Here is an 18,865-nt window from a genome sequence, read left to right on the forward strand (position 1 = left end):
AATGGACCAGTCCGCGGATTATTAATCGGCGCGCGGCCGTGCGGGTGCATGTCGTCGCTGGCGCGCGGGCCCGATATTCGCGCGGGCAGCGACGACGGAACCGTGGTTTCGGTCGCCGGGGACAAATGGTCCGAGATTTGCGAAACGGATGACCATCGTCAACGGTGCTCGCGGTGATCCGTCACGGGTTCGAGACCGGGCGCGCGACGGTTTTTCCACAGTTGGACCGCCGCGGCGCTCGGCTCGATATTCGTATCGTTAATCTCATTATACCTCCCCCGCGAAGGGGGAGCACCGAACGGCAGCAGCAGCAGCAGCAGCAGCAGCAGCAGCGTGTTCCTTCTGTTCGAACGCCAGCTGACAACGGCCGCCGCTGTTTCACCTAGAACAGCATTGTCGTTCCGATGTTTATTTTTATCGCGGCGATACGCCTCGATTTCCAGACGCGCGTGCGGCGCCGCCGCAGCACCGTTACACAATCCCATTGTACAATATTTGTTGTGCGATTTGTAGATACCCGACGGAAGACGAGGAACACCACCGTGCGCGGCTGATGTGCTGCATTCTTCAGATTACGCGTGGACTACTTTTCGAGGTGGCTCGATAAAGAGAGGCGACTTTTTTTTTATCGGGCCGCGTGCGTGCCCGCGTCCGCGATCGCATCGGCCGCGATCGGGCTTTATCGCGCGTCGTTTCCCGGTGTACGCCGATAGCGGTCGAGCGAGCGTCGGAGACACCTGAACGATGCACTCCGAAACAAAAGTAAACAGGAAAGAATGCAGCGGCGAACGGAGCGGGCCGGCGGCGACTCTCTCTCTCTCTCTCTCTCTCTCTTTCTTTCTCGGTTGCCCAACGTAGTAACGCAAGAGATCGATAACGATAGACCGAGAGAGGCGGGAGGGAGAGGGACGGAGAGAGCCGATAGCCAAGCGTCGCGTCGCAATAGGCGAAACAATCGACGCTCCGAACGGCCGGGGGAGTGTTTATTTGAAATTGGTGATCGAGGGGCATCCATGTCCCGTCTACGTCGGCGACAAACATGTTACACGCGCGGATGTCGTCCGCGTTCGGGAACGGGATGAATAAACGTGAAAGGAGGCTTTAAAAGGGCGCGCGAGTACAAGTGGCTGCAGGGAAGAAGGGAATGCTAAGTGGCGGAGCAAAGAAGAACACGACCAAGTGGTGGTAGCAGAAGAAGAAGAAGAAGGAGAAGACTGAGGAAGGCGTTCTTCGGATGATACTCACGGAGAACCGACCGGATGCAACGCCGGAATGGGAATGCAAGGCTCCGCGCGCGCCAGAGTCCGTTACTCGCGTCGGGTATTTCCCAGAACGCGACTATAAACAAACAAACACACCGAGAGACAGGCCAGTGTGCGCGTGTGATCCATGCCCTCCCTTCCAAGGCAACAACAACGACAAGCTAGCAGTTTTCACGGTGGCGGGGAGGAAGTAGAGAATACTGGCGCCGTCGGTTGAGTAACCCCACCAACATGGTCGCGCATGCGTACCGAACGGGATTCCCCGCGTCCCCACCACCGTCGACCACCCGCCAGTCATCCCACCACACGGCCGTTCCCTACTCCTACGGCCAGCTTTCCTCTCCCTCCCCCTCTCTCTCTCTCCCTCCTTCTGTCTCTCTTTACCCCCGACGAGCGACGGTCAAACTCGCACGTAAAGTCGCTCCGAACACTCGTCGATGATGACAAAGTATCCACAATGTTTACCGTCGATGTAACGCGCCGATTTTTACCGAGCCAGAGTGCATTCTGGCCCTGTCATTTCATGTTTTCTGCCCCTCTCCCGCCGGGAGAACGCTTCTGGGAAACCGTTGCGCATTCCAGCGCGGTACTCTTACTCTCTCTCCTCCGCTGGAAATATTTTCTCAGCGTCTCGCGACGCACCCCGAGCCACGACGCGACTCGAACGTATCGCGCGTGCACGCTTCCAACGGTGGACGCGCGTGCAGATACTACGCTGCTTATCTGGCTGGTCCCGATACGCCGTTCGATACCGCGCCGCCGTTTGTATACGTTTTTGTATACCTGGCATGACTATGATGCGTCGGTTGTTTCTTGTTTTCCCGGGTGGAAGGGTGGCCCCGCAGCCGGGATAAGACGAGAAGAGAAAGGCCGGTCGGTGGTGTCTCGATGCTTTCATTGCAATTTTCGCACTTGACCGCAGGGGTAAGCGTGCTTTACGATTCGCGGTAAGATTACCATCGACGCTGGCGTAGTCAGTGGGGGAACCGCTACCCCTCCGTCTCCCTACCACCGGTCCCGGATGCGGGTCTCCGGTCGGCCGGCGGTGGGAAGAAGGACGTTGGTGGGAGAACGGCGAAGAAGTGGTGAGGCTTGCCGCCAACGAGTGGTCGGTGGTGGGGGGAAAGCGCGGGTTAGCAGCCGGGACACGCCAGGCGTAGGATTCAGTAAGCGAACGGCTCTTAACGGCCACGAACGTATTTTTCGTTCTTCGGTTCCCGCGCATGCATATATATGTTTATATATATATATACATATACGTGTATATATGTACCCGAGACTGATCCGAAAGAAGCATTATCGAGACGCTGTACGGAAATTCGCCAAGTAAAAATCGTTAACAACGAACAGACGCCGCGACACATACCCGGTTGTTTCTCCGAGAGTTCACTGGTTCAAAAACAAACAAACACCAAACATACTCCAAAAAGCTACAGAACACTCTATCAACCAAACACACACGCCACACGGACACACAATCTACACGAAGCATCTACACGCAGAAAAAAAACATTCACACGACGACAACAACAACAACAAACGGAAACAAAAAAGAAGTATAACGCCGAAAACGAGTTTTTTTTTGCTTTGGTTTCTCGATTACTTTGGTTACCGATTCTTTCGTTTTCCGCAACTGTGGCTTTAATCATTCAAACTGGATTCCAACAAGCAGTACGTGTCGCGATTACATCGCGGCTACCGGAGGCTTAAGAAATTATTCAAGGTAAGAGAAGAAGAAAGTATAACGCGCCCGCGATCTCTCTGAGCGCCGCGATTACTGTGAAATTTCGCGCGCGCGACGTATTACCCCCATGTAATGGACGCGTAACATGGTGTCGTTTCGTTTCGGGCTCCGATCGCTCGGCTCGCGGAAAAGGTGTGATATTATCGAGTGTTACTTCGGGGACTGTTCGGTACGGGGAAAAAAGTGAACAAATCTGATCGTGTAACCAGAAGGAAACGTACAGGAGAGAGAGTCTCTCTCTCCGTGAACCGTTCGACGAGAGACGCACACACGCTGTTTACCATATACGAGGCGGACGAGGTACGCGCGGGTACGCGACGCACCGAGAGACAGCTTCATCGTGACGACAAAGGGCCAATGTTTGCATACCAGCGGCGCGCGCGAAACCCATTGTTCGGTTTTTACAAGAAATCCTCCCGACGGAGCCGATTCGGGGCCCGCGGTTAATCCGTTGTATACAATATAACTGAGAAGCGTCCGAGGCTACGTTCCCACGGACCTCGAAACGACTGACAAAGGAACGTGCGGGCAGAGCATTTGCTCGGAAACGCTTCCGACTCCGTCGCGGTTGCCCGTGTTATTTTCGTTGTATACCTCTGTTGTATCGCCCGAGTGTTATCGTGTGACATGAGCCGTTCGCGTTTTGTTTCCTCGAGAGAAATTCTCGATAGGTCTCCGACTCTCGCGCGCGCGAAAACCGCCGTGTATCGGGGCATGTGAAAATTTCGTGTCGTAGTCAAGATGTCGTCTCTCTCTCGGCTCGTGTCAACGTTCCGCCGCTCACCAAGACGTCCCGTGTGAACCTACGACGTCGCCCCGTGTAACGAAAAACGACGGAACCGACGGAAAAGACCAAGGGAGGGCTAACTTACCGCCGCTGTCGGAGCATGAATAATTTACGTTCCCGTTGGATTTAAATAAATTCGTTCGGCACCGGAGAGGCCAGGCAGGCGGGCACGTAATCTTGCGCCGTTCGAAAGTTGTTTACGTTAACCGACCAGACAACTTTGGCACGGGAGCCTCCCATGGAAACGGTAAATATATATATATATATAACCCGCGACGCGGACATGACGGCGGAACTTCGCGACGATAATTCGCGGCACTCGCGTGAAGAAAATGCTCCCCGAGATAGGTTCCGATCCGCGAACGGAAAAAACACGCGCGACGTGTCATCGCGTTGACAGACGCGTAGACGTTCGCCTCGGCGGCCAGGGGGTATACGCTAGTCAAATCAGCATACATCATGAATATTCGTCTCTCGGAACCGGAAACGCACGCGCTCGCTGGACGAAAAAAAAACTGTTTCAAATTTCAAATGCTCTGGTCGGACGACGACGGCAATGAGAGAGATAGAGAGAGAGAGAGAGCGCGCGCTCGTTCTGCTCTCGATACGTATCGTTAGGCGATCAAGATTTATAGATAGTGGAAAATAGTGCGCGCAGACGTCCTTGGCTTTTTATCCGGAATAAATCAGGATCCGGCTGGCCGATCTCTACCGGAGGCGGTGTCTCGTCGAACGTAAACAGATATTCGAAGGAATCGAGTTTCCGTGGAATTTTGATGGCTTGTGTTATCCGCGCGTGCCAGTTTATCGACTAAACAGGAGATCGCGGTAGAGGACGGTCGTTCTCGCAGTTCTCGTCGGGCCCCGGGACAGACACCGACGGGAATATTGGAAAGCGACGAAAATTGGTCGCGAGGTCGAGCAACTCGGCCGCCGCGATTCACGTGAACCCCGAATGATCGTATAAATTCGCCGCACACTCCGGGACCACCGTCGCGGTTCAGAGAGAAAGAGAGTGAGAGAGAGAGAGAGAGAGACGGCGAGCGTCGTTATAACGGCCATCGACGTCCGCGACCGAAAAAACATGTTTGGATCGACCGCTTGTTTATACGATACGATGTGAAAGCAAACAGTTTTGTGGCCGTCTCGGTCGTGACGTAGGCCACTAGCCACCCGATCTTTGTCTCGAGCCTCGAGCCGCGCGCGCTCTTATCTCGATCGCGTCGAAAAAGACGGTACGTTTTCGAACGGCTTCGAACCCCGACGTCAGTCGAATTACGTCTGCGATTCGAAAAACCAGCTGAGGCAAGGCGGTTGCCTTCGTTTTCTTTTTTTTTTCTATATTCATCGGTCGCTGTCGATACCGGCGATAAAGTTGTGGCATAATTTCAGACGTAACACGATCGCGAGCTCGACGCGACGACGAGTACTAACAGTTTCGCTCGTATTTCTTTTTTTTTTTTCTTTTTTTTTTTTCTTCCCCCCCCCCCGCGAGTTTATGCAACCGTTGTTTGCGCGCTTTGAGAACATCTCCGTTGGCCCCGAGGCTCGAGGAACTATACCAGCGTTCTCCTCGCCGTCCCTCCCAACCCGCCTCTGCTCGTTAGATTTCGTGCAACCTATAACCTTTTGCGTAGATTAGTCCCAACAGAGAGGGACAGACAGACCGTACACACGCATTCCTCTGCACTTTGTTTCTTTGCACGCTGGTAAACTGTTTGAACCCTGGAGCGAGGCTGCGGGTGAGAGTGACGTAATATGAATATTAGAAACGTCGCTGTCACGAATCCTCACGCTGGAAACAGCCCCTCGGTATAGTAGTAGTGTGTTCCTAGTACAGCAACAAAGTCGGAATACGATATTGGAGAACGACTGTTGCTATTAGTTTCCCCCGCAACCCTATTCAAGCATACCTTGTTCGAGCGCCCCGTAAACAGTACATTACACGACAAAGCTTCGGATTGATAATACCAGAACAATTAATAGCATCGTTGCAAAACCCAACAGCCACACGAACACGACCGTCATTCGGTAGTGCGCTTTACCCTTTACCCAGTTATAATTATTATTGTTATTATTTACTCGTAGTACTTTTTTATTTGACAGCTCTGCGTAAAATAGTTCGCGCGTGACTCGATGCCTGTGTAAAATGTTACGAAAAAAATGGAATTCGCTTTCGTTCGTGGAAATGTCGTCGTCGTAGAACGAATGGTAAAAGTGCGGCGCTCGTCGTTGTGTGTGTGTGACAGTGGACGACGACGCATCGAGAATTTTCGTAGAATCTGGTTCGCATTGTTAGACGGGCACGTAACTAACAGAGCATTCCCGGCGGAGGATAGCCGAGCCTCGACGGGCAAACGAGGCGTATCAGGTGCACGGAATGAAAGAATTCATTCGCGGCGAGACGTGGTATCGACCCTCGACGAAAATCGACGCGGTCCTCTTTCTCTCTCTCGCGCTCGCTCTCGGCATAGGCCCTTTTATTAGTCTCCGGTCTCTCGGGCGGGCATAGCGCGCCGTGGCGTGTTCCAATTTAGTCGCGGAGCAAGCGCGCGCGACACGTTTCTCAGCGTCTGCGAATGCAAAACATCTCATTCACGGGCAAAAGTGCTGGCCGCCTGCGTCAATAGGCGTAGTCCCTTCTGGTAGCCGGCGAAAAGCCGATGCGTCGCGCGTCGGGTCGCGGCAGGGGGTGGGCCAGAAGGGCGAGGAGGGACCGAAGGAAGGCGCAAGGGTCTCTCTACGATCATTGCTCTCCGTCTCTTTCTCTTGCTCTTTCTCGTTCTCGTTCTCCTCCCGCCGCGTTCTCCACCTCTCTCGCTCGCTCTTCTCTTCCTCCCGCGCGCCCCTGTCTTCCTGGGTTCGCGCGGCGCGCCAAGGGAAGGAGGAAAGAGAGGAAAGTGTCGCGTACCATCGGCAGAGGGCAGCACTCTGCAGTTGGCGCAAAAAACAGAGGCTCGCGGTAGAGCGAGAGAGACGGCTAGAGCCAGATCGAGCGTTACGAGAGGCGCGCGGACTCCGAGAGAATGCGCGCCTCCGCGAGAGAACGAGACGAGACCAGTAAGGCTAAAATTAGAATGTCCGTTGGAATGCTGCTGGCTTGTGTGTATGTACAGGGTGATTCAGCGATCGCGGGAGGAGCATGTTCATACTTAGAGCGACGGAGAACCGGCGAAAGGGAGACGGGGGAGAGAGAGGAAAAGAGCACAGCCTATGTGTGTGCATTCGACAGAGAGAGAGGGAGAGGACGAGAGAGTTTAACGGACGCGCGAAGTTATACGTTTCGAAAAGACCGGGAGAGGAAGCCGTTGTCGCGGACACCTCCTCTCCTCTCGTCCCGCCTCTGTTTCCTTCCGGCAAATTTGCTGGCCGTCTCTACTTACTTGTCGCGCATTTTTCGCGACCGCCCCGCCCCCACCCCCCCGCCCTGCAGGCCGCGCGCGGGTGTCCTCGAGACTTATTCGAGGGAATGCGAAAGTGTCGCAGGGTCGTCCCTCCGAACAAGGTTGCGTTCGAAAGAGATAGATAGAGAGAGAGAGAGAGAGAGAGAGAGAGAGAGCGAGAGAGCTTATCCTCGGACGATTTATTTCGGCTGCGGTCACGGTTCGATCCTCTCCGGCGAGCGCACAACAGCCGCGCTACTGACGGAGATCGAGGTGGCAATTCCGATTGCCTCCTCATCCCGTGCATATCTGCGATCTAAGCAAATTGCGGGGTCGTCTGGTGGGACGTTAGTCGGGTATATCGATTATCCGAGAGTCCCCTTAGCCCCGGCCGAGAGACTTCTCTCGTTGATATCTGGTGATCGACGCTTTGCTCTGCCCTGCTCTCTGTCCTGCGGTGTATCCATTGGCGTTGGCGGTTATCCCTTGTTGAGGAACGCTGTTAGCGATTGCACGAGTAAGATAGAGACAGAGATAGAGGAGAGTAAGAGACAGAGGCCCGGAGATCGCGAGGAAGATCGCTCGTGGTAGAGAGAGGGTGGTCAGAGGTAGCCAGGGGACCAAGGAATAGATAAGCAAATAAATAAACTAGCGGGGCAAATCGAAAGCCAGCCGAGCACATAGGGACATAGGGAGTAGGGCCGCTGCTGGGTGGCTCTCGGGCAAATGCTCGACGAGGTCGACGGCCTGACACGGATGGTTGACGCCGTGGGGCCCGCCTCGTAACCGGCCTGGGAAGAAGAACGAGGGAAGGTGGATGGAGAAGATGAAAGAAAGGGCCTTGCCGACTTGCGTTTTCATCGTTCTAAATATAAGTCCCTCCTTCTTCCTCCTGGCCGGCTGGCCGAGCCGCGCCGCGTCGTGTCTCTCTCCTCCAGCGGTGTCTGATGTCTCGAACCAGTTGCCACGGTTTCCTTGATTAATTCGTCGAACCCTTGCAAGAAGGGGTTGGCCAGTCTGCGAGAACCGCTTTGGGAACCCGATAGCCCGCCAATTCTTCGACGGGTTCTCGCGGACCGCAACGCCTGCTGATACAGACGGAGCTAATAGATTCGGCCGAGATGGTATCGCGACGAGTGTCTTTTCAGGTGAAACGATCGGGTTGCGTCCTCTTTATACCTTTCTCTTTCTCTTTATATATACGTTTCTCTCGGTCTCTTTCTCTCCCCTCTCCAAATAAGTCGTGCAGAGTTCGAGGGTAGAGCGTACGCGAGTGTCGTAGCCCTCCAAGACCTTCCTTCCGGCGTTCACGAAAAGTGATGGATGATCAACCCCCGTGAACGTCCGTGCGGCACGAAATTGAGCCGTGTTGTGTGCATTTATCGCCCCTATCTCGACGTTATTCACCGTGGGTCGCGGTACTTTGACCCGGGACCCACCTCTGCTAACCCGATCTCTCTTTCTCCTCTATCTCTATATCTTTCTGTTTCTCTCTCTCTCTCTCTCTCTCTCTCTGCCGTTTTCGGCGGCTCGTTAAGATGTCATCGATATTTACGTTCCGTTACCATCAAATTCTTGCGAGCCGCTCTTCTGTGAAAAGCCCAGCGAAGCTTGTCCCGGGAGTCAAAGAGCGTACACACCGGTACGAAACGGTCAAAGACACCGGACAGACGGAGCCAGACGGCGACGCGACGATAGGGAGGAGGGGGCCAGATTTCGAGGATCATCCGGATTCCCTTGTTCGTGGATGAGAACTTGTTCCTTTCTTTTGTGATCGGGTACATCGGTATATAACGCCGGGATCCGTCTTTCGGCGGAAGTATACAATGGTAATGGGACGAAGGAAACGGCAGGCGAAAAGGGTCGTTGGCGATCGTCTTTCGGTCCGGAAATGAAACGATCGCCGTTTAAAAATCGCGCGTGTATATGTGCGCGCGTGCACGGACCGATCGACGACGACGACGACGATGACGACGACGACCCTCGTGTGTGGTCGGCTGCGTGTACGAAACCCTTCTCTCGCTTTCGCGTCGCACCCTTCAGGTTTCATTGAATTTCATGACCGCAGAGCGACAGAGAGGGGGGGGGGGGTGAGAGAGAGAGAGAGAGAGAGAGAGAGAGAGAGAGAGAGAGAGAGCCTCCTATATCGTTTGATCAGGTCCCGGATTCGTTGACCCCATTATGCGCGCAGGTAGAAAGGCATCTGTCGCGAGATGCGTTTCCGTGCGGCCAATTACGCCGAGGACGTATTCTTCGGTATCTTCCATTAGAGTAGCTCCGAGACGTAGTAAATATGTAAGACCCGAGCAGAGCCTTTCACGAGGGAATCATTTCCAATTACAAAGTAGCCCTCTCGATCGCGGGAGGTCGGCTCTTCCGTTATCGGAGGGGGCTTTTGTTTGCCATAATCGAAGGTCAGCATTACAGGCGGCCGTCTCAAATGTTTGCGGCAACGGGAGTCGTTGATTTGGGGGAACTACCTCTCTCTCTACCGCGCGCGCGCTCTCTCTCGCTTGTACGCTTGTTCGCTCCCTCGCTCGCTCTTTTGTGATCCAGGGGCTGTCTTCAGGTCCTATTGTCCTGCCCGCGGGGAAACTAGGTCCGCAAACGCTGAATGCGGTGTCGCGATAAGGTCCCGAACACATCGACGGTTCGTTCTCCTCTGTCCATAGACGGTCCCTTGTTTATGGCGGTGTTCCCAACCGCGGAACGCTCCGGTGCCACTTTTATCCGCTCGGCTGTCCAAGTTCGTCGAATCTGGGCCAGCTATTCGCGCTAGAGCGATTCTTCGATCCAGATACCGTCAATTAGTCTCTCGCAATAGGTTGACCCGCGCAGCCTTGAAATGTCCCAGCGGCGCGCGTGGGACAGGAACGCCGCGGCACGCAGCAGCAGCGCGGTCTCCGCTTTCGTTAGGCCGAACAAAAACCCGTCATCCTGACCTGTGCGAGACGCGGCCACGTGTGGGCCTCGGTGGCGTCACTTCCGGCGCCTGATTTCCGGACGATCGCTGGCGGATGAGAGGAGTTAAGCACCCGGACGCGCGCGCGCGCGAGTCCGTGCCGTCTCGCTGTCCCACGAGTCGACGAACCGCGCGGTTTGCTCCGAAAGATATCGCGAACAGCCCCGAGATATCGTTTCCGCTCGCGACCGGTGGTACCGCCACCATTTTAAGACCACGAGAAACTCGAGTTCATTGAAAAACGGAGTAGAACCCCGGTCGCACGTCGCAGGGATGCGCGCTAAGTTGGATCGGCGAACGACGGCGGATCGACAGCAGATCTCGCACGTTCGCCGGGGTTCTACTTGTAGCTTCTGCCGCGACTGCGAGTCCCAGAACTGTTTGCTAATTAAGTCGTGGACGTTTTTGTTGCAGCGTGTGGCGAACCAGGCGCTTACCGTTTCGCCACAGCCGGCAGTAACGGTGGAGGGGCCGGTGTCCAAAATGTCTCCACCAACGAACGACGTGACCAATGGTGTGGTTGCGCCAGCCAACACCCTGGCGCCCCGGGTTTCGCCGACCACGAACCCGGCCCTTACCACCATCAACCCGCCAACACACAAACGGACTCCCAAGGACTTCATCTTTGGCAAGGTGATCGGCGAGGGAAGCTTCTCCACCGTAAGTGTATTATACCATTAACTCGATTAAATCATTAAGAAGCTCCGAATTAACATCGGCCCAGCAATGGCAAAGAGTCTCTCTCCCCCTTTCTTCCCTTTCGCTCTCTTTATCCCTCTCTCTATCTCCCGCCCAGTGATTCTCAAACTTTTCTACCCCTCGTTACGAAACTTTCTACGGAAACTTTTTCCGTACGCGCGACCCCTGTTCGGAGGAGTATCGATCTAACTACTGTTCTTGACTTAACCGGTATTTTTTTCTTTCTCTTTCTTTCCGTGTCGTCCCCGTCGCGCGCGAATTTGGTTGTCCCAGATCAAATAACGATTCCGGTAATTACTACTATTACGGTGAACCGGTGGGTCGAAGTGGTTGCCGCGAGTAATTCGATCAACCGGGATCCAAAGACACGAGATCCATCCTTTGCACATCGACGAGTGCAAAGGGTTTTAACAGATATTTAGGAAACAATCATGTAACGTAACTATTTTCTGCAAAAAGGTTTACCTCGCCAAGGACATCCACACCAGCAAGGAGTACGCGATCAAAGTGTGCGACAAGCGACACATCATCAAGGAGAAGAAGACCGAGTACGTGAAGCGCGAGAAGGAGGTGCTGAACATGCTCGCGGGCGCGAAACACTCGTTCGTGCGCCTGTTCTGTACGTTCCAAGACGTTGAAAGACTCTATTTCGTCCTGTCGTACGCGAAGAACGGCGAGCTCCTGCCTTACATCAACAAGGTCGGCTCCTTCGACATCGAGTGCACGAAGTTCTACTCGGCGGAGATCCTGCGCGGTCTCGAGTACCTGCACGGGCTCGGGATCATCCACCGGGATCTGAAGCCGGAGAACATTCTGTTGGACGAGAAGATGCACGTGCTGATCACCGACTTCGGCAGCGCGAAGATCCTGAAGGACCCGGAGACGACGCTGACGCACAATACCACCTCGGACGAGCAACAACAGCAGCAACAACAACAGCAGCCTTATAGAAGAGAACGCAGGGGCTCGTTCGTTGGCACCGCGCAGTACGTGTCGCCGGAACTCTTAACGGACAAGACAGCGAGCAGAGCCTCCGACCTCTGGGCCCTTGGCTGCATAGTCTACCAGATGGTCGCCGGTCTGCCACCGTTCCGCTCGCGGAGCGAGTACATGATATTCCAAAAGATCCTGAAGCTCGAGTACGAGATCCCCGACGGATTCTGCGAGCTGGCGAGATCGTTGGTCAGCCAGCTGCTGGTGCTCGAGCCGGGCATGAGGCTGGGCGCCCAGGACGAGCACGGCGCCGGCTACCCAAGCATCAGGGCGCACCCGTTCTTCGAGGGCGTCGACTTCGAGACCCTACACGAGCAGAACCCGCCACCGATCTACCCCTACCTGCCCGGCACGTCGGAGCACGAGGAGCTCAGGTCGCAGTACAGGGTGCCCGATCACCTCGAGCCCGGTCTCGACGACAAACAACTGACCAGGCTTCTCGGCTTGGGCATCGGCGAGGACGACGACGACGAGGACGCGACCACCGAGCGCGAGAAACCCGTGCCGACCAACACGGTCGTCGAGAAGCCGCCGAGGAGACGGACCCCGAACGTCGACGGCAACATCACCGATCTGACGCCGGAGGAGATCGAGAACCGCCTGGAGAAGCAGCACACCTCCAACCAATGGGACGTCTTCGTCGAGGGCAACCTAATTCTGAAGCAGGGATTCGTCAACAAGAGGAAAGGTCTCTTCGCCAGACGGAGAATGCTCCTGCTCACCACCGGACCACACCTCTACTACGTCGATCCAGTCACCATGATGCTCAAGGGCGAGATACCATGGAGCCCGGAGCTGAGGGTCGAGCCGAAGAGTTTCAAGATCTTCTTCGTGCACACAGTGAGTCTCTCTCTCTCCTTCTTCTTCTTCTTCTTTTTCAATCCTAAACGTTCTACCCTCGCGAACTCTATAGTAACGCCCACAGTCTCGGGTGCAAATCCAACGATCGAAATAACGCGGCCGCCTAGATTGGCCGGGTCTAAGCGGATTTGTTTACGGCCGATGTTTACCGCGATTAAAAATAAGTTATAGTAGCAAAACAGGACCTTGGCCTGGTTCGATTACCCTTGTTTACCGCCGTGCCGCGATTTCAGCAACCGTGTGTGCGAACACCGCCGTCAACTTTTGTTTTCCGTGATGGTTACAGCCGAACAGAACCTACTATCTCGAAGATCCCGAGGGATTCGCATTGGAGTGGTGCAGAGCGATCGAGAACATGCGAGTCCATTACTACGGCCTGCAGGAGACCACCGCATAAACAAAGAAGACTGAAGAAACACCGATCCCTTTTTCACGGACGGAGAAAGGACGTATGGAAAGCCGGGAATAGAGAGGGAGAGAGAGAGTGAGAAACAGATGGAAAGAAAAGGTTTTCATCCTGTATAGACTATATGCGACACCGTGAAAGTCCGCGAGGCGCGACGACCGCCTTGTTATATGGGCCCCAGGGGTTGGCGACACCAAATTAGTTCGATTCGATTTAGGGTTAAAGAAATCGCGACTCGTCGTTAAGGAATTATACGTTATTTCTTTTTCTAGGGTATAAGTTCTTGTACAGCTTTAGGAGAAAATTTTCTAGGTGAATTGAATTTCGAGGGTCGAAAAATGTTGTGTGCCCCTCCCGAGATGGACGCGTGCGGCTCGGGGGGGGGGGGGGGGGATATGTTCGGAAACCGCGTTCGCGTGCAGCAAGACGCAATCTCCCCGATTACGTTTAATGTTCCGTATTTATTATCGATCCACGGGGAAACCCGATCGAGAGAGGCTGCACGCGCTCGTTCTCCGGCACGCGGACGCATGGAGGAGTAACGAAACTTTTTAGCCGAGTTATCGAGCTGTGCGCGATCACGGCGCGCGCCCCAACTCGCGATCGCCCGGGATATCTGTCTAGTAGAATGAACAATCAAAATTGCGGGAATACGTTGGACGACGGCGAGAGCCGGTCGCGAACGGCGATCGGATCGCGGGGCGCGCGCGCGCGCATGCGGTTTTTGTTCCAAATGTAGCCAAAATTATCTAGCAAATTACGAGGGATTAGCCGTCAATTTATATAGTCGAAGTCAACCAAAAACTGTCCGGGAAAACGCGACGGGGGACAATGTACCATTTTGCAGCTTTAACGGTGGACCGTTTTACGTCGCCTGGAAAAAAGGGAGGGGGCCGCATAGGGCCACCCTCCCACCGTCTCTTCGCGAGTTCTACAGTATTCTTCTCTCGCTGTTCGTTGGTCCTTTATCTCCTCGGAACTATTTGTAAATATATATATACATATATTAGCGCGGTTTTTCCAGCGAAGAACGGGCCTCGTAAAATCGTCCGCCGATTGTATAAATAGTGTTCTGTATAGTTAGGTAGACGTTATTAGATAGATTATATTCCGTAGGTACAAAGATCGTTGTCCGGCCGCGGTTCGTCACATCACCGTCTCTTTTCTTAGTCCAGAATTTTCTCGCGGCGTCGACCAACCCCCCCACGGGTCTCTGGCCTCGGCGGACTCGAATCGAACAACGTGTGCGTGCGTGTGTGTGTATGACAGAGCAAAAGAGAGAGAGAGAGAGAGAGAGCGTGTGCGTTTGCTGTGCGTGCGTGGGTGTTTGCGCGTAAAGCCGGGAAAACAGGTGGAACCACGATCGAAGGTTGCACGAGACACCTCGAGCAGATTTTGTCTGGTGGCGCGGAAGCGGGAGGGAAGGGAAGAGAAAACGCGGGGAAAGAAAGGTTTTCTTGTACAAACAGGAGCGGTGGAAATCGGAGGGGAGAGTAACGAAGCTCTATTCTTTCTATGGGGGGAAAAGCTAGAGATGTGTGGAGTCTCGATAGGAAAAATTAGGTCAGGGTTGTTGTCCACGGGTGACGGAGCCCAGCCGCGGCGCTCTCCGGGCTCTCCGTTCGCGAAACTCGTCTCTCCGGCCTCGGAAGCTCGTTCGGGCGAACGCGAGTTCATCAATCCGGCCAAAAGAAAAAAAAAAACAAGAAAAAAGAACCGTAAAGTTTTTATTGTTGGCAACACGGCTTTATAGAGGCCGCGACCACCACGTCTCTGTTCCAAAGTACCGCCGCGATGTTTTTCGGATCGCGGCGAAAGGGAAGAAAAGCACAACCCTATTCGGGGCGAAACTCGCGCAAAAATGTTTCCGCAAACACCGAGTGAAATTGTCGTAGTTCGTCCCCCCGCAAAAATAATCTCCCGGATCACTGGCATTGTTTGTAATTCCTCGGTCCTATTTAAATCCGTTTGAAACGCGAAGCCGAATTTAATCATCCGAAAGAATCGTTTCGAAAATTCGTCTCGTAAATTCGTCACGAAAATTCGTTTCGAATACCGGACTATACAGCCCGCGGAGTTTCGCCTATATCCGCGCAGAAATTTGCAAACGTATCACAAACACAAACACAGAGCAGCAACCCGTCGCTATTCGTTCATTTTGAGACAGAGCGCGATTAGTTTTCCTTCCAAGTACACTTCCGAGGCTGTTCCGTTGTGAACGCGAAACGGTACTTCGAATGGCAGACATTCGCATTCGGTGGGGTATCGTTTTGTGAACAACGGCGAGAAGGAGAGAGAGAGAGAGAGAAGGAGATGGAGGAAGAGGGAGAGGGAGAGAGATTGTTTCCGCGGAGCCTAAGCTCGAGCGCCTTGTCCGGACATGACTAAGTTAGATAGATAGATAGATGATAGTGAATTAAAAGGATAGCTTTAAGAGACGTAGTACCCCGTTTAGATGCGAAATTACACGCGTTCGCTAGAGAAACACACATACACACACGTTACACACGTATACGTCATACACATTAGCGAAAGTTCGTTGGGTCCGCGTTCCGAACTATCGTCGGTTATCATTCTTACTATTAGTATCATTTTCTTAGCGTTTAGTGCCGTCGCCTACGGTTTTAGACATCGTTAACGTTTTACTGTTATTCAATATTTCGCCGTGTATTACCGATATAAAGTATTTTGCACCCTCTCGTAAAATGTACTCGCCCGCGTTATTTAAGCGACTTCCGTTCTCATCGTTTACTATTATTATCGCTATTAATATTATTATTATTATTATTATTAACGTTACGATCATTATGTTTTCGGTTAGTTCCCGTATCGTTTCGTTCTCTTTATTTCGTCTCTCCGGTACGCGACCTCCTTTAATTTATTGCATTACCGTGTTTGTCCCGTGATTATTTATTTATTATCGTTTTTACGTTCCCGCAAAACAGAGAGAGAGATAGAGAAAGAGGGGAAACGGATATTCAAGAATCTAGAGAACCGCGCGCGTTTAAACATAAGAATTTAAACATACACACATACACACAGACTCGCTAGTATCACTACCGCTACCACCACTGCGACTATTATTTACTAGTTACTACCGTTACTACCGCTACTATTTTACTATTAAACCGTTCACTAGAGCGCCGTACTCGCGTAACGCGCGCGTACACGCGCTGACCGTATAAAAATGGGGCACACGCGTGTACACGCGCCGCGCCGGCCACTTGTAAAAAAATTGCGTTCCGCGACTATACATACGTGCATATATATGTATCTGTATATATGTACAAGTACACCTACATATATATGTGTACGTAGATATATACATATATTTATATATATCTATATATACATATAAATATATATATTTAATAATTATATCGTCCTTTAGGCGTAAATAATCTAGGTATTCGTGTAAATACTGCCACACGTATCCGGCACGCATCGAGACGCTACCCTCGCGCGCGCGCGATCCAGTCGTCGCCAACGGAGACTTGTACGATACCTGTATATTTATCTATACATAAATATTCTATATATTATATAGATATTCTATAAAAAAAAGTATATATATATACACACAGAAACACACTGGCATATACGCGTATACAGATTATACAAAGTATTTATGAATTTGTGAATAGTAGTTAGGTGAGAAATATCGTGTATAAAGATGCGAGTGGAGAGGAGAGACTCGTTCGTCCGTAGATTTTAGGCCAGAGTACCGTGCGCGCGCGCTTAGCTTTAATAATTTTCGTTGACGTGTTACCTACGACAAGTTGGCAGACGACTGGATCGAGCGCGCGACCCCGCTCCGTGACCCGTCTTGTATTATACGCGTAAAACGAAACAGACCCGCGGCGACCCATTTCCGCGTCCGCGTTTCTTCCCCCCCCCCGTTTCCCTTCGAACCCCCTTACCGCGAGCCCCCACCCCTCCCCTCCCCAACCCACCTCCGTTCCCCGTTTCTCCTCCTTCGCGCGAGCACTTAGGAAGCATCAAACAGGGTATTTCGGAGGCGAGACCGGTTGCGAGGGGACGGTTCGATCGTCGGGCCCGCGACGCCGCGCGAGTATGCTCGAAATAATGGCGGTCCGTTCGCGGGCCGGCATTGTCCTTGCGCCCAGTGGCTTTCCAAAATGACCGCTTTTGGCGTGTCACGTACGGTGCTTGCGGGCGAAAGCGGGGCGCGCGGGCCTCGACGACCGATCCGTCCCCTGCTCCCGTCTCTCCCCCCATCAATTATAGTGAGAATCGTTCGCGCGAAGGGTAATTCCGATAGTTGTTGTTCTTGTTGTTGTTGTTGTTGTTGCCTCCTGTAACCCGCGCCACGTGTCCCCCAATCCAGAGCCCCGAAATCCGCGCGCGTTTCCCCACCCCTTACCCATGGTAGTCTCGTCCGTTCTCGGTCACGGAGGGTAGCGTCTCGGCAGCGTGCGCGTTTAGGTCGAGGAAGAATCGTCGGGGCGCAGTCTTTCGTCGCCGGTTGACGAGGCGAGCGCGGGGCTGTCCGCGTCGACGAGCTAACAAAAATTCCCGAAGCTTGCGTCCGTTGTGGATCGTCGAACGCCACAAAGGAGCTTCGATCGTTCACGGCTACGTCCGATTAAAAAAGTTCCTCTCGCTGACGTCGACGCGCGCGCGCGCGAGCAAGCGTGCGAGCGAGCGCGAGCCCCCGCCGTCCGTTCCGAACCCCGAAGAAAGAGCGCGTCGCAGCGTCGCCGTTTCTATCGACCCCCTCGAGGCGTTTAATCACACACGCGGGTCGGTGACACGGCTTCGGACACGTTTCCACCGTTGGTAAACTTTGCAGGTTCTACGTTTTATGCAGACGTTGCAAACTTTCACGTAGGAAACGTGTTCGCCATCCCTATACCTAACCCCTTCTTTTCATCGACGCCCGAGCGCCGGGCGCCCTCTCTTTCGCTCCCGGGAGCCCAGAGGGTGGTCGCTTTTATCGTATTTAAATAGTTTCTTCTAGTTTTTTCGTTCTATTTTTCCTCCTGCCCCCACGTTCTATTCGCCGCGAGAGAGAGACTGGTTCACAATAACCACTGAGATTCCTGACACACACACCTCGGAGAGAGGCCCCGGCGCTCGGCGTTGTAGTCTAGACGACCACCCCCACTAAACACACAGCCCCTCTCTCCTTTTGTATCATAGTTCCCACTTGCAACTCTAGCTGAGCAAAACTTAAAGAAATCTCTAGCCGTATTTGTTGAGAGAGACGACACAACTGTCAACGCGACACCGGAGTAGCGTAGCTAATTTAATTTATACCGCTCGCACGCGAAGATTATACTTAAACGGAACGAAACAAGGGCGAACACGCTTGTTTCGGAGTTATATAGAAAGAGGGCGGAGAACGATCGCAGCGAGATGTAAGATCGTTCAGCGAGATGCATTAATTTTCACACACACGCAAGCAATAACAACCTATGGCCTTGCGATTATTCGATTGCCTACCGTTTCGGCGTGACAAGGACGGTTCAACTATTAATTGCAGTATTACTAAATGTATACAGACTAATGTAACACACACACACACACACACAAACAGAATTACCCGACACACAACCACCACCACCGCCGCCACCTCACACGACGGTATCACCTTGTACACACTTGAATACTTCACATCGGATAAGAAGACTCTGTAAATAGTTAGCATGTAATTGATATTACATAGGCGACGAGACCTATTAATATTAATATCAAATTTATTTATAGTAAATTTTCCGAAATACCGTACGACTCTGTGTTATTAT

General features: G+C 53.0%; 1 protein-coding gene across 2 annotated transcripts; it reads left to right on the plus strand.

The window, feature by feature from the left end:
• The first annotated feature begins 2,415 nt into the window (after positions 1-2,415).
• Pdk1 (Phosphoinositide-dependent kinase 1) lies at positions 2,416-18,848 on the plus strand. Of its 2 annotated transcripts, none has more exons than XM_078184809.1 (4): positions 2,416-2,985; positions 10,553-10,798; positions 11,297-12,670; positions 12,978-18,848. In XM_078184809.1, the coding sequence occupies exons 2-4, from the start codon at positions 10,622-10,624 to the stop codon at positions 13,086-13,088; spliced, it is 1,662 nt and encodes a 553-aa protein (XP_078040935.1). In that variant the 5' UTR covers positions 2,416-2,985; positions 10,553-10,621; the 3' UTR covers positions 13,089-18,848. The 2 variants fall into 2 exon arrangements, with proteins under 2 accessions (XP_078040935.1, XP_078040934.1); XM_078184808.1 differs by lacking the exon at positions 2,416-2,985 and adding an exon at positions 3,014-4,040.
• The last annotated feature ends 17 nt before the right edge of the window (positions 18,849-18,865 follow it).

The sequence above is a fragment of the Augochlora pura genome, chromosome 7, assembly GCF_028453695.1.
Source record: "Augochlora pura isolate Apur16 chromosome 7, APUR_v2.2.1, whole genome shotgun sequence".
NCBI classification, from domain to species: Eukaryota; Metazoa; Arthropoda; class Insecta; order Hymenoptera; family Halictidae; genus Augochlora; species Augochlora pura.